Source organism: Acomys russatus, chromosome 8 (genome assembly GCF_903995435.1).
Source record: "Acomys russatus chromosome 8, mAcoRus1.1, whole genome shotgun sequence".
In the NCBI taxonomy this organism is placed as follows: Eukaryota; Metazoa; Chordata; class Mammalia; order Rodentia; family Muridae; genus Acomys; species Acomys russatus.
The window spans coordinates 21,801,120-21,816,918 of NC_067144.1; the positions used below are offsets into that span (position 1 = coordinate 21,801,120).

Here is a 15,799-nt window from a genome sequence, read left to right on the forward strand (position 1 = left end):
GACACACACATTCCCACACACAGGAATCTCATGAAAATACAAAACCAGAATCCATGCAATAAACACAAAGAACATAACTAAGTAAGTCTTGAAACAACATTTTGAGATGAAGACCTCCAAAGACACCATCAGTTCATTTTGTGTTGGTCATCAATTGCTGGCCATGCAACCTTCTTTTTTTTTTTTTTTTTTTTTTTAAGATTTATTTATTTATTAAATATACAATGTTTTGCCTGCATGTATGTCTGTACGCCAGAAGAGGGCACCAGATCTCATTATAGACAGCTGTGAGCCGCCATGTGGTTGCTGGCAATTGAACTCAGGACCCTAGGAAGAGCAGACAGTGCTCTTAACCTCTGAGCCATCTCTCCAGCCCCAGTCTTCTCTTAAGAATGGTTTGTTTTCTCAGTGAGTCTGTGTCCCTAGAAGAAAACTAACTTCTCCTTTTCAAATGGCTGTCAGTTGGAGATTGCTTCTGGGTTAGAAATAGGGGTGTGTCCCACGTCCTTCGGCTGTAGGACTCAATCCCCTCTGGTTCTTACAATCTCTTCATTGGCTTATTTATTTTGGATTTGTTGTTTGTTTGTTTGTTTTTTGAAGCAGGGTTTCTCTGTGGAGCCCTGGCTGTCCTGGAACTTGCTCTGTAGACCAGATTGGCCTCCAACTCAGAGATCTGCCTGCCTCTGCCTCCTGAGTGCTAGGATTAAAGGCACTCGCTCACCACAACACCAGGCTTAACTGTCTAATTTCTTAATCATACTTTCTGTAAGTTGATCTTAGAGAATAACTCCTGAGGCTTGAAGCGTGTATGTGTGTGAGCTTTGTCGAAGTCGCCTGCAGTAAGTTATTTCAAGGGTCTGTGCCCTTTAAACGCTGCTGGAATCCTATATTTCCTATGCTGCTTTTTGGGGGGAGGGATTTTTGTTGTTGTTGTTTTTCTGGTTTTTTGAGACAGGGTTTCTCTGTATTAATAGCCCTGGCTGTCCTGGACTCATGTTGTAGACCAGGCTGGCCAGGTCCGTGTGCCTGTGCCTCCCGAGTGCTGGGATTACAGGGGTGCGCCACCACACCCGGCCTATTTCCTACGCTGAGTTAAGGTTCTCGTTGAATGACTTCCCAGTCACTAACAGCCATCATCACTTAGGGCCACACAGCTAGCTAGAAGTAAAGGGAGATGGGCGAAGGGGTGGAGGAGAATGAGAAAAGAAAAAGGAGGGGGGAGGACGAGGAAAAGAGGAGAAATCTCTGAGTTCTAGCCAGGTTTAATACAGTTTGTTAAGGACGTGGCTACAGAGCGGCTGGTGTGTTGATGGTTTGTATTTTCCATCTTTCTTCTCAAAGATCCCAACTTGCTCCCACCCAAGTGATGTGACTCACACGGCAATACTGAACTACCATTTAGGGAAATCTAATTTCCAGCTTAAACTGGAATTCACGGACAGCAAGTGGGCTCACATACAAGGATCCATGCCAGAAGGCTTCGGCACTCACGCTCCTTTGTGTCGCTGAACAGAGTGACCCTCACCCAGCTGCATGACACCCTCACAGATGTCCTTTAGCCCAGGGACCAAGGTGACTATACTGTACTGTTAGCACAGTAGGATTATGAACCTGCCCGGCCTGTGATCTGGGTCCTGAGAGGGACAGGGCTAAGACCTGAGCTGTCCAAACCCAGACCCGAAGCCTTCAACTTATCGTTCATTCTCTCTGGTCCTGCTGCTGCTGCCAGAGGCTTGATTTGTTATGACACTTGACCGTTCAGCTGACTAGAAAGGTATCAGGTACCTCAGAGCAGTCTTCATTGGAAGAGGGCACCCGGGTGCATTTCATCATTGGCCCTTAAGAGTTTCCAAATGAGAATTTTATTGCATATTAATGGGCACTAATTGACATTTGTTGACTGGTTTTTATGGAAATCGTGCACATTTAATTTACATAATAGTGTCTAAGTGCTACTGGGTACCAAGGCAACTCTGAAAAGTTAGTGAGGGTTTTTGTACGGTGCTTCCCCCCCCCCCCCAGTGATCAAATCCCAGTCTGTGGGATATTAAGGGGTCTCCAGAATGCAAGTATGAGGCAGCAGAAATTCACAGGCCAGTTTTGTGGTTGTGCCAGCTTGTACCTGAGAGTCAGCAACACACCACTTCGGGGTAGGTGTCTGAAATCAGGAGTTGTGTCTAGCATTAACGCAAGCACTGTTCCAGCTTGTGGATCTTTAGGACATGCCAGTAAACGGGTATTGCTTAGCTACAGTGTGTAACAGGCACTGTGCGAGGCGCTCGAGCAACAAAGTGTTCGTTGTTCCCAGGTAAAGCCCCACCCCTCACCACAGTGATTAGCAGATAACAATAATCAATGTTCTTTGAAGTGAACAACATACATGAAATCTGCTCTCGAGGTCTGCAGTTAATAACTCTTAAAAAAAAAAAAAGCTGGTTTTAAAATATGGCACAAAGCCAGGCATGGTGGTGCACGCCTTTAATCCTAGCACTCGGGAGGCAGAGGCTGTGAGTTCGAGGCCAACCTGGTCTACAAAGCGAGTCCAAGACAGCCAAAGCTAAACAAAAAAAACCCTGTCTCAAAAATAAAATAAAATAAAATAAAAATAAATTTAGAGATGTGATACGGTGGATGGTGGATGGGTGGACAACCTTGGTTATGTGTACCCTCATGTTCCATATAGATGGCCCTTCTAGATTGTGGAAATGAAAGAAGTCAGCATTTATTTGAGAAGCTATAGCAGGCATCCATTGCTTTGTATATGTTCTGTATATGGTATCTACCCACCAATGCCCTGACGCACAGATTGCTATCCCATTGAGCAGGCAGCTAAGAATTGGAGAGGTGCTGGCCCAAGACACCACAATCACACTATTATGAAGCTGGGGCGTAAATTCAGCCTTGGTCCATTACAGTGCTGCTCACTGCATCTCAGCAAAGGAGAGAGGAAGCCAAAGTCCATACACTAGTGGAGGGATAAGCTGGCCCAGGGACACACAGTGATGTTCTCTTCAGTTAGATGACCCACTGTGTATGAAAATCCTACTGCTTATGGGACTACAGAGATGACCCAGAGGTTACAAACCCTTGCTGCTCTTGCAGAGGACCAGAGTTCAGTTCCTGTCACTCACATGACAGCTCACAGTGATCTGTAACTCTGGACATGGGCTTCTGATGCCCTCTTCTGGCTTCTGTGGGCACTGTACACATGTGGTGCATGTTCCTATGTCCAGGCAAAAACATTGATAAAATGAAAATGCACAAAATAAAAATAAACAGACATAAGGGCTGGGAGTGGTGGCGCCCGCCTTTAATCCCAGTACTTGGGAGGCAGAGGCAGGCGGATCGCTCTGAGTTCGAGGCCAGCCTGGTCTACAAAGTGAGTCCAGGACCACCAAGGCTACACAGAGAAACCCTGTCTAAAAAAAACAAACAAAAACAAAAAAACCCAGTAACAACAAGAACAAAAGCAAAAATAGGCATAAAAAAAGAAAGAAAGAAAAATATTCCCATTGCTTATAAACACATTTACTGGCACTTTTGGGAATCCAAGCCAGCATCCAGTCTGTTTTTCTATAATCCCGTCTACCAAGCAGCCTGGCCATTGCAAGCAGTAGGGGGAGGGGGAGAAGACAAGTCAAGGCTCAGTCAAAGAACCATTACTTGTAAATGTGAAACTAAAAGCCTGAGTGTGGCTTCCTGGAATACCCAGAAAAAAACATTCTTGAGGCTAGAGCCTCCAGGGAGAGCTAGGAAGGGCAGAGAGGCAGAGGCTGGAGAATGCAGAGATCAAAGACTCATGTAGAGTTCAAGAATGCACAGCTGTGGATCTCAAAGCTTTATGCCCTCCAAGGTCTACAGCTGGTGGGTCAAGTCCGGCCCCTTCGCCCACCCACCTGCTGCTGGGAGACGCAGTGATTCCGCTCTGCTGTGGAAATACTCTCCCCATAGAAATTGGGGAGCAGCTGCCCTGCCCTTAGCAGAGCCAGGATAGAACGTGCGCACGCGCGCGCGCGCACGCACGCACGCACGCACGCACGCACGCACGCACGCACGCACGCACGCACGCACGCACGCACGCACGCACGCACGCACGCACACACGCACACACGCACACACGCACACACGCACACACGCACACACGCACACACGCACACACGCACACACGCACACACGCACACACGCACACACGCACACACACACACACGCACACACACACACACACACACACACACACACACACACACACACACACACACACACTGTCCCCAGGGCTGGGAACTAGGAATGTGGAACTGCAAACTGTAGAATTCCTGCAGAGACTTCAGGAAGAAGCTTTCCTCACTGTTTTGTTTTTTTGGTTGGTTGGTTGTATTTTTGTTTTGTTTTGTTTTGTTTTTCTTCTCTTCCTCCTCCTCACAAAAGTTTATTTAGCAAAAGTCTCATATGTATTAATTCTTGAGAATTTCATATATGCACACTCACCTTCAGTTTTCCCCCAACTCCTACCAGATACACCCCACGTCCTAACTTTATGTCCTTGTGTACACACATGTGCGTGCATACACACACACACACACACACACACACAGAGAGAGAGAGAGAGAGAGAGAAAGGATAGATAGATAGATAGATAGATAGATAGATAGATAGATAGATAGACAGACAGATCTATCCCACTAAGCCATGGGCTTAGGCCATCCACTGCTGTAAGGTCCACCTACCAGGCACCACACCTTAAAAAAAAAAAAAGCCAACTGGCTCTCCTTCCTCCTGAAACCACCAGCTGCTTACAGCACCTGGTTCTCATATTTTCTGGGCCTGAATTTTTCTAAAAGGATCATTTCTTTCCTGTTTTTTTTTTTTTTTTTTTTTTTTTGCCCTCTCACCTTGGGACGCCGGCTGCGTGAGTGTTGGGGCGCTGGCTATCTCCCACAGATCAGCATGCTCATCTTTATTAACCATTTTTCTTCTAGGCTTCATCCTGGATAATTTCTCTCCCTAAGTCTTTAAGTTAACCAGCATTTCTTTCTAAAACATTTTAACCTAGGGTATTTTCTTTCAGATGCTCTACTTTTATCTGCGGGAGCTCCGTTCGGCTCTTCTTCGTATCTTTGTTCCCTGTGCCTTCTCAGGTTTTGCGTTGTGGTGTAGAACCATGGGTAGCAGTTGTTTTAAGGTCTGCGCTTGCCAGCTGTGTCATTTCTCTCATCTGTTCCCACTGAACTATATTCAAACGTTTATATTTGTAAGTCATATTTATTTTTTTAATCATTAAATGCTTGGCATGCTTATTGTCTGTTGCCTGTGCTTGTGTGCACCTATGTATGTGTATGTTCTTGTGTATGTGCACATGGGTGTGCATGTGAATAAATGTGTGTGCATGCATGTGGCGCGGAGAGGCCAGAGGATAAAGTAGCATGTCTCTGTCAATTGTCTTCTACTTTATTTTTTGAGATAGACTCTCTCCTTAACCAGCTGGGTGTGGTGGCACACGCCTTTAATCCCAGCACTCGGGAGGCAGAGGCAGGCAGATCACTGTGAGTTCAAGGTCAGCCTGGTCTACAAAGCAAGTCCAGGACAGCCAAAGCTACAAAGAGAGACTCTGTCTCGAAAAAAAAAATCTGTTTAACCATATGCTCACCAATCCCACTACACTGTCTGGATTATGTGCTTGCTGCTGGGGCTGGAGAGACAGCTCGGTGGTTAAAAGCATTGATTGCCCTTCCATAGGACCCGGGTTCAGTTCCTAGCATTCACATGGCAACTCACAGCTGTCTTTAACTCAAGGCCCAGTGAATCTGACTCCCTCACACAGACATACATGCAGGCCAAACGCCAAAAAAAAAGTACATAAAAATAAATACATAGCTACATAAGTGTACAACGCTATGTTTGGCTTTTTTTTTTTTTTTTTTTTTTTTTTTTTTTTTTTGACACTGGTGCTGGGGATTGAACTCATGCCCTTTTTGGTTTGTTTGTTTGTTTGTTTGTTTGTTTGTTTGTTTTTGGAGACAGGGTTTCTCTGTGTAGCCTTGGCTGTCTTGGACTAGCGTTGTAAACCAGGCTGGCCTTGAACTCACAGAGATCTGCCTGCCTCGGCCTCCGCCTCTGCCTCCCGAGTGCTGGGACTAAAGGCATGCGCCACCACCACCTGACTGAACCCATGTCCTTACGCTTGTACAGCAAGTATTTTCCCAGCTGAGCTCTGCCTCCAGCTCCAGCATGATGGACACTTCCTAATTTTATGTTGTTAACTGTTAGATCCTGCTGTGTTGCTGAAAAGGAATCCGGTCGTGTTGTTGAAAGAGCTAAACTTGCGGTGGATCCCTCCAAGTCCTTGGAGACGTTGGGTTTTGAAGCACTGTTAGGGCAGCCCCCAGCACCCTTCGGACTTGGGCTCACTTAGTTCAACCGCTCCTGAAGATTCTATTCCGTGTTCTCATTTCATGTGTCTCTGTCCAGCTTCTGGGAACACTGTGTGTGCGCGCGGCTCCTGGGACTGCCCAGCTGCTTCCTCCCGCAGGTGGCGTCTTCAGCTTTAAGTAGTTAGCGTCTCTCGCTTGTACAGAGATCGGAGCTCAGAAAGGCTGAGGCTTCCACGGATTCCATAAGCGCTTTCTCTCTCCTGTCTCCTGCTGAAAGGGCCATTACTCTATCTTACAAATTACAGCCACTTAACACCCCTAAACTCCCACTTTTTGCTTCCTCTCCTTCTCCTCCTTCTTTCTCTCTGTTTCTGTCTCTGTCTGTCTCTCTCTCTCTCTCTCTCTCTCTCTCTCTCTCTCTCTCTCTCTCTTTCTCCTTTCTTTTCTTCTTACCTCAGCAAGACATCTAGTTTCTGTTTAGTTTGGTTCTCCCTCCTTGTGTCTCAGCCCAGAATCTGCCTTCAGGCACAGTGTCTCTTAGAAGCCAAAGTCCTATGATCTGTTGCCCAATGTCTAAGGGAAAAAAAAATTGCTTCATATGTTTTGTCTGTTTTTTTAAGTTGCTTACAGGAGTAAAGTGATTCTCACAGTGGTTAACCGGGCAGTAGCAGAAGTTTTATGAACTGCAAAATAACTTGCTAATAGATGGTGGTCATGTGACCAGAAATAAATAGGATTATTTATAATAAAATTTAAATAAATATGCTAGTAAGTAGGCTATAAGACTATCAAAAAGCCCCATAAAACACTGTCTTGGAAAAGAATTCTGCAGTGTCTGTTAAATGAATTGTAAGCACATGGTGTTGGTCGGCTACTGTGTGTAGCATTAACATAGCTTGGGGGTGGGTGGCTTCATGGGGGTAGATTTGCTGACTTTACTCCTTGAGCCTTGAGTTCTGACTCTGTCTTATGATCTGATGCCTTTGCATCTCCCTCTCTGACTGCACTCCCCCCCCCCATCAGACAACACCACGAACCCTTCAACAATTCTCTTCTCAATGGCTGGACCCTTCTCTGTTTCAGAACATGGGTTTAGGGGTTTCTAAACACTGAGAGATAGAGCTGTGGTTGTTCGCTTGCGAATGTCTGTGACTGAGTGTCATCCTTGGGATTGGATACCTGCCCCAGACGGCAGTCTAATAGCAGAGTACATGAGGTTCCTGAACTTGACGTTCACGGAACAAAGGGTTTCTCAAGATCTAGTCCCCAGCGCTGTGCTTCTCTGGGTCCCCTCAAGTATGCAATGTGTTGTACGTCTTTACCAGGGAGTCTCAATTTGGCACATGCTGGGGACAGTTGGCAATGACTACAGACATTGGCGGTTGTTGGACCTGGTAGGGGAGTGTCTGGCATGACACCAAACACCCTCTCTTCATAGGATGGGTCCAGACAACAAAGCATTACAGGCTAGAAATTTGTGCCTTTGGTTCACCAGTATGATGGAAAAGGCAGTATAAAAACACATCTCCCTCCAGACTATCATAGTGTAGTCTGCCCTGTGACTCTTGACGTCAGTCAGTAGGGTGTGTCTGAGAGAGAGAGAGAGAGAATGAGCTCTTTCAGCTGGAACTCCAACAAAATTAGGATGCAAATAGCCATGCCTTGTTTGCTTCTTGATTTCATATTCAGTCATCTGTCCAGACAGCACGAGAATTCAAATGTTTGATGGGAGACAGTGGACTTTAGTTTTCTCCTGATCGCTCTGCCATGAAGCTGGTAAATAATTCAGGAACATAGTAGAGGCCAGTGACTGGCCAACACCTGGTGCTGTATTGTCCACACAGAAGCACACAGACTCTAAAGATGACACTCTGCACCTGTCTCCACTGTTCTGCCATAATCGTGGCTCTAGTGTCCAGTGACTACTGATTAGTAGCAGTTAATATTTGTCCACGTTTCCTGCACAGAGATTCCTGTGCTGGGTGCTTTCAAAAGCACAAAGCCGAAACGGCACCCTCTGACTGGCTTGTGATAGGTATTCTTCTGATGGTGGAATGAACCAATTCAAGCCAAATTAAAGTAATAAATTCAGGTCTACTGGGGGGAGAGGGCAGCTCTGGGATGAGTTCATTGATCTCACAGGTGGAGGTCAGGGAAGTTGACGTGCAGAGAGAGACAGAAAAGTGAGGGGGGAGGCATGTGTCGAGAGGGAGGAGAGAGGGAAAGAGGGGGAGGGGACCAAAACATCTGGATTATATAGTGAAGAGCCTCTGGGGAGAGGAAGCCCTGCCCCTGGACTGGAAAGTTCAAGGTTGAGAGTGGTATACTGGCAGCCATGCCCTGTAGCATGTAGAGACTGAGGGATGCTGGGAGAACCTGGGGGCCAGGTCCGCTTTGGTTAAATGGACACCTCAGCAGCTTGTCCCAGGTAACTGATTGGTTTTAAAAATAGGGCTAAGAGTCAGGCATGCCCAATCTGTGACTGCGTGCGTGCATGCGTGTGTGCGTGCGTGCATGCGCTACCTGCTTCTCTCTCTCGCTCCCCTCCTCCCCTTCCTCGTCTTGCCTTGTAGCCAGACCAGCCAACTGTTGTTCATCTAACTCATCCTCCAGAGCACTGAGATGCCTGGGCTTCTTTTCAGATCACAGTATTCATATTATGAGTGTTTTCTGAGAGAAATAACGCCTTCTTGAGCAGGTTCTCAGCCCCTCACCCTAGGATTCAACTAGCCCTTGGTACCTCAGTCATTCTGACAACTTAAAAATCAGTACAAAGCTCTGGGCGGCCCAGCTGTCTAGACATGGAAGGCTCCCCCAGCCCCTGAGAGATGAGAGACAGGAGCTCTGTGGAAAGGTCTTAGGGCGTGAGTTTAGGAGAGGGAAAAGGAGAAGATTTGCCTTATGGATCAAAAGTAGGGGTTTTAAAGAGCTTGGCCATTAAAAGGCTCTGGAGCATGCAGAGATTTTTTTTTTAACCTAGAGATTATGAAATGTACTTTATCTCGGCTTAAGTATCCATTACAATGAGTTTTAAATATACTTATTAAAACGTTCTATGTTTAAAAATCCCGTGGTATTTATAAGCATATAACTGCACATGATAGATGTAATCTTGTATAGTTAAGGCAGTAAAAATATTTAAAACCTGTGTGTGCGTGCTTGCTAGTTGGTCTAATTGCTCTCCTCCAGGACCCAGTGTGAGAGCACTTGGAGCACTGACTGCCCTCCGGTGGCGAACCCAGAATCAACACGCCCGTAGCATGACCAAAGCCCACTGGCAGTAAGGGGCAGCTGAAGAATGTCTGGTGTTCAGATCCGTCTGATGAAGGAGCCTGGTAAAACAACCCTTCACATCGGCTTGGAACCGTGTTTGAGCCTGGCTTTGGAGTCCAGAGGCAGCTCTGAGATGGGGGCCTCTGGTGGGAAGACTTGAGTCGCTTCTGTGCCTTAGTGAAAGGTCTGCATCCTCACCAGGGAGTAGCCAAGACTGAGGAGGTTCCCATAGAGGTGACATGGAGCCGGAAATCAACTGCTCTGAATTTTGCGACAGTTTTCCTGGCCAGGAGCTGGATCGCAGACCCCTTCATGATCTTTGCAAGGCAACCATTGTAAGTGAGCAGCCATGGGTATCAGTACTATTCATATACATACGGGGATGGGAAAGGTGGTGACGGCGCTAGTGATGGGGGTGGCGGAAGAGAAACTGCCGATGTAGGACAAGCATCGCCCAGCAAATTTTGGTTCTTGTCTTCCCTCCCTCCCTCCCTCCCTCCCCCTCCCTCCCCCCACCTCTCTCTCTGGTTTTTTGAGACAGGATTCTCTTTGTAGCTTTGGCTGTCTTGGAACTCATTTCTGTAGACCATGTTGGCCCCAAACTCAGAGATCCACCTGCCTCGACTTCCTGAGTGCTGGGATTAAAGGTGTTCACCATCACTGCTAGACAGATCCTTTATTTTATTTTTTTGTTCTGTTTTGGGTTTTGGTTTGTTTGGTTGGTTTTTCGAGACAGGGTTTCTCTGTGTAGCCCTGGTGGTCCTGGACTCGCTTTGTAGACCAGGCTGGCCTTGAACTCACAGTGATCCGCCTGCCTCTGCCTCCCAAGTGCTGGCATTAAAGGCGTGCACCACCATGCCTGGCCCAGATACTCTAACAGTTTCTCTTTTTTTGTTCTACCTCTAGGCTGATTCCCAGCACAGTGGTACGTTCGGCTCTCCACTGTCCCCTGCCCTCGTGGGTGTGGTCTGGACTTTTCTCAGCTGTGGACTTCTTCTGGTGCTTTTCTTCTTGGCTTTCACAATTCGCTGCAGGAAGAACAGGTAAGCAGCCTTCCGCCTGGATTCTCACTCCCTGGACCCAGAGCTGTGAAGGCCAGAGTGCTAACATCGTGTTGGCACCACGAGCAGCTAGCCACCAAAGCAAAGCCTGTGATCGTAGGGACCGTGTCTGTCACGCTCTCCACTGTGCCTCTAGCATTTAGAACAGATGGACACATAATGGGCGCTGGGTAAATGTGTTTAGTGGTCTTGGAGGAAAGGCTGTTTAAGTCCAAGCTGTGAACGCTGCCAAGAAAACAACCAGGAGAAGCATGTGTCTGGGGTCAGAGAACTACCAGATTTCTATAATGTAAGCTAGCGCTGGTCAGCAAATGATACAAAGATGCCATTGTCCCCTTTGTGTTTTGCTCCCAGTAAACCAGCAGTTGAAAGAATTCAGGGGCCAAGTTTTGCCAGTTGAAACGAAGGAAACTTTGAGCAGGAGAGGCAACTCGGTTGGTAGAGGGCCCTGCCTAGCGTTCACAAAGCCCTGGGTCCTCTGCATCACACTGCCGGGTGTGGCGATGCTTGTCTGTAATCCCTGAGCTCAGGAGGTGAGGCAGGGAGATTACGTCATCCCTGACTATAGGGAGTTTGAGATAGGCTCCTCCCTTGCAGCCAGTGAGATGGCTCAGTGGGTGAAGGAGCTCGAAGACCTGATTTTGATGCCTGAGACCCCAACATCGTGGAAGGAAAGAACTTGCTGTTACAAGTTATCCTCTGACCTACACACACACACACACACACACACACACACACACTAAAAAGTAAAATAAAAAAAACTTAAAGCTTCCGCCGCCAATAAGCCTTAACATGGGAATGCCGTGCACTGTGCACTCTTAGCGTTGTAGTGGCCAGTTTAATGGCTTCTTTACATAGGAACCATGTCTTCCCTACCCATGAAACTGATGGAGTAGAAAAGACAGAGAAGACATTTGCTTATGTTTAAAAAATAAACAAATAAGCCAGGTGGTGGTGGCACACACCTTTAATCCCAGCACTGAGGAGGCAGGGGTAGGTGGATCTCTTGAGTTTGAGGCCAGCCTGGTCTACAGCGTGAGCTCCGGAACAGCCAGGGCTACACAGAGAAACCCTGTCTTAAAAGTGGCTTGTAGAACAATACAATTTGTTCAAAGGAGCAGCATCACAGGCAGAGAATCCACTTCCTTTCAGTTCTGAGGTGTGTGTGTGGAGTGTACGGGTCTGTCTGTACGTATGTGTGCATGCATGTGAGTGTGTGTGTATGTTTTGTGTATGCATGAGCGAGTGATCAAGCGGGCACTCCTGCATGCGCGTGTGCAAGCGATCACACATGGATGCTGGAGGAAGAAGAGTACATTACTGAAGCAAAAGCAAAAGTAGTACAATAATGTAGATGTTGCACTTTTTTATTTTAAAATGAAATTACTGGGGCTGGAGAGATGGCTCAGAGGTTAAGAGCACTGACTGCTCTTCCAAAGGTCCTGAGTTCAATTCCCAGCAACTACATGGTAGCTCACAACCATCGATAATGAGATCTGGTGCCCTCTTCTGGCCTGCAGGTGTACATGCAGGCAGAACATTATACTTAATAAATAAATAAATCTTAAAAAAAAAAAAAAAAAAAAGCCTGCACTATCACTCCCAGCCTTGTTTAAAATAAAATTATTGTAGCTTACAACAGAAAACCAGTGCAGACTAGGAAACTTGAGCTAACTGGCACTCATATAGCCCTTCACCCAGTCATAGCAGACTCCCATTCTTTACAAGGACACACAGAAAATTCACCAGGCCCTACACAAAGTTATACTTAATTTAACTGAGTTGTGGTGGCTCACTCACCCTTGTAATGTCAGCACTCAGGAAGCAGAGCCAGAGCTGTGAGTAGAACAAGTTTGAGGCCTGGGCCATATAGGGAGTTCTGGAACAGCATAGACCCTGTCTGAAAAACAAAACAAATGAAAGGGAAAGAAGGAAAGAAGAAAGGAACATTTAAAAGAATTCAAATCATACAGATTATAGTGGACTGTACTGAATACAATGGAATTAAATTGAACCCAGAAAATCCTAAAATACACAGAATCTACTTAGGACACTTTAATAAAACCATCCTCAAAGAAGGAATCAAAAGGAAAAGTAAAATAGAAAGTATCTTGAACTGAATTAAAATGAACATGTGCCAATAATAATGTGGTTGCTGGGAACTGAACTCAGAACCTTTGGAAGAGCAATCAGTGCTCTTAACCTCTGAGCCATCTCTCCAGCCCCAATAATTTCATTTTAAAATTTAAAAAAAATGCGATGTCTACAATGAACTTAGTCATTATTATTGGTACATGTATCTTTAGAGCAATACTTTGCACATTCATATCCTTATTAGACATGAAGAAATGTCCCAAATTGTTAACCTCACCTTCTACTTTACATTAAAAGAACAAAAACAAAAAACAAAAAACCCCTAAAGAACAAAAGAGCCTAAAACAAATAGTGGAAAGGAAATGGTAAAGATCATTAGAAACAGATAAAATAGAAAGCACAAGACACTAAGAATTTTTTAAAAAGATTTATTTATTTGTTATGTATACAGTGTTCTGCCTGCATGTACTCCTGCACACCAGAGGAGGGCACCAGATCTCATTACAGGTGGTTGTGAGCCACCATGTGGTTGCTGGGAATTGAACTCAGGACCTTTGGAAGAGCAGCCAGTGCCATTAACCTCTGAGCCATCTCTCTCTCCAGCGCTCCAATAAGAAATTTTTAAAATCAAAAGCTTCTTCATAAACATCAGTAACACTGACCGAGTTCAGATGCAGGGTGGGGTGGGGGATAGTGAAGTGAAGATGCAGTTAGCCATGTAAGGGATGAAAGCAGAGTCCCTACCCAGTGTCGGGTTCGCAAGGGAGGCCGCCTCTAAGATGCTCTCCACTGAGTTCCAGGGAGTCTCACTTTCCGAAAGCTCTTTGAGTGTGGGCCAGACTTATTGACTTGTTTACTAATGAGATGTCTTTGCTGTTGCTAGGGTACAAAACGGTACCTTTCATCTTGGATCTTGTTCTCACTTGGTTGCTGTAGATGGCTGTGTTATAGGCTCCCCTGCAGTGAGGTCCCTGTGAGAAGCCTGTAGCCATGTGAATACCTGGGATTTACTCTATTAGTCACAGTTTTCCAGAGAAACATGACTGATACATACGGAATTTATTAAAGCTGAATATTTATAAAGAATAAGATCATAAGAAGCACTGTGACCAAAACACGTTGTACAGTGGCATAGTATAAGAAAGGAAAGATAAAGTAGCCCATTTTCAAAAGTGCTTTGTTGAACAATAAAATGTATTCAAAGGATCAATATTACAATCAAAGAGTCCAGCCAAGCATGGTGGCGCACACCTTTAATCCCAGCACTTGGGAGGCAGAGGCGGGCAGATCTCTGAGTTCAAGGCCAGCCTGGGCTACAGAGTGAGTTCTAGAACTACACAAAGAACCCCTATCTCAAAACAAACAAGCAAACAAAACAGACAAACAAACAAATGAATCAGATGATCAATTCAGTTCTGAGTGTGTGCGTGTGTGCGTGCGCGCGCGCGCGCGTGTGTGTGTGTGTGTGTGTGTGTGTGTGTACGTACATGTATGCATTCCCTATTGTGTCTGGGAAACACTGTTTCCCTGAAGTCATCTACTACTTTACAATCTCTCACACACCTCTTCCTCATAGACCCCTGAGCCTTGAGGAGAGGGACATGATAGAGACAACCCATTTAGTTGTTGGTCACTCTCACGGCGTAGGTGCCACTATTGCACCAGTGAGCATCCTGTTTAGTTGTTGGTCACTCTCACGGCGTAGGTGCCACTATTGCACCAGTGAGCATCCTGTTTAGTTGTTGGTCACTCTCACGGCGTAGGTGCCACTATCGCACCAGTGACCATCCTGTTTAGTTGTTGGTCACTCTCACGGTGTAGGTGCCACTATCGCACCAGTGACCATCCTGTTTAGTTGTTGGTCACTCTCACGGCGTAGGTGCCACTATCGCACCAGTGACCATCCTGTTTAGTTGTTGGTCACTCTCATGGCGTAGGTGCCACTATCGCACCAGTGACCATCCTGTTTAGTTGTTGGTCACTCTCACGGCGTAGGTGCCACTATTGCACCAGTGAGCATCCTGTTTAGTTGTTGGTCACTCTCACAGCGTAGGTGCCACTATTGCACCAGTGAGCATATCTCATCAGAAAGGTCAGTGTTGTAGCTCACAGAGTTCATAGTTAGGTGAACTTGGTGAGTTCCTTTTCCTGTGGTAGCAAGACCTCCCTGCACTATGAAAGGTAGCCAGTAAGGATGAGGCAGGCTTCTAGTTGATACCAGTTAGATGTTTAATGACTCAGATGTATGATATCTTCGGCAATGGGCCTTAAAAGATACCTACTTCTAAAAAAACGGACCAACGAACAACACTAAGAGGTCTTTACTTTTAGACAATCTGATTATGTAGCAAATCCAAAGGAACCTATTTTTAAAATAAACTCAATCACAGTTATATCCCCCTCTACACACACACACACACACACACACACACACACACACACCACTGATCCCAAAATTCACATGAAGAACCTAGAATACCCAAAGATAGACATATAAATTGACACAAAGAACACACAGAAGTAAACTCACATTTCTGTGGCCCACAGATACCAACCAAGAGCAAAGACAGTTTCATGGGAAAGTTCAGTCTTCTCTACAAATGGCCCTGGAAAAACTGGATACTCACATCCAAGAATTACCCTTTGATCATGTACTATGTTCAAAAATAAAACCTTAAACTGTAATATTTATTTTAAAATAATAGAAAAACTTTGTGATCTTGGGAAGATATTTCTTGAATAAAATATCAAAAGTATAATCCACAAAAGAAAATGTTGGAAAATTCAGCTTCATAAGAATGAAATAACAGCTGACCTTCCAAAATGAATCTTGAGAGCATAAAAAGAAAAGCATGAAATGAAATGAAATATTTATAAATGTGATAAAATCCTTGTTTGTTACGTGTTGGCATACACTACTGGTAAGAGTGCATTGTGCAAAACTATTTGAAAACCTAGCCAGCCAGTTTCCTTCAAAATTCATTTTTACTCAGCAATCTTACT

The 15,799-nt window shown here is 45.5% G+C and overlaps 1 protein-coding gene across 1 annotated transcript in view; it reads left to right on the forward strand.

Moving 5' to 3' along the window:
- The first annotated feature begins 9,790 nt into the window (after positions 1–9,790).
- The window catches only part of Gpr156 (G protein-coupled receptor 156), a 61,979-nt gene continuing 55,970 nt past the window's right edge, over positions 9,791–15,799 (forward strand). Inside the window, exons 1-2 of the mRNA XM_051150433.1 lie at positions 9,791–9,976; positions 10,548–10,684. Of these exons, the coding sequence (XP_051006390.1) occupies positions 9,881–9,976; positions 10,548–10,684 (233 nt within the window). The 5' untranslated portion in view covers positions 9,791–9,880. The remainder of the gene's footprint in view (positions 9,977–10,547; positions 10,685–15,799) is intronic.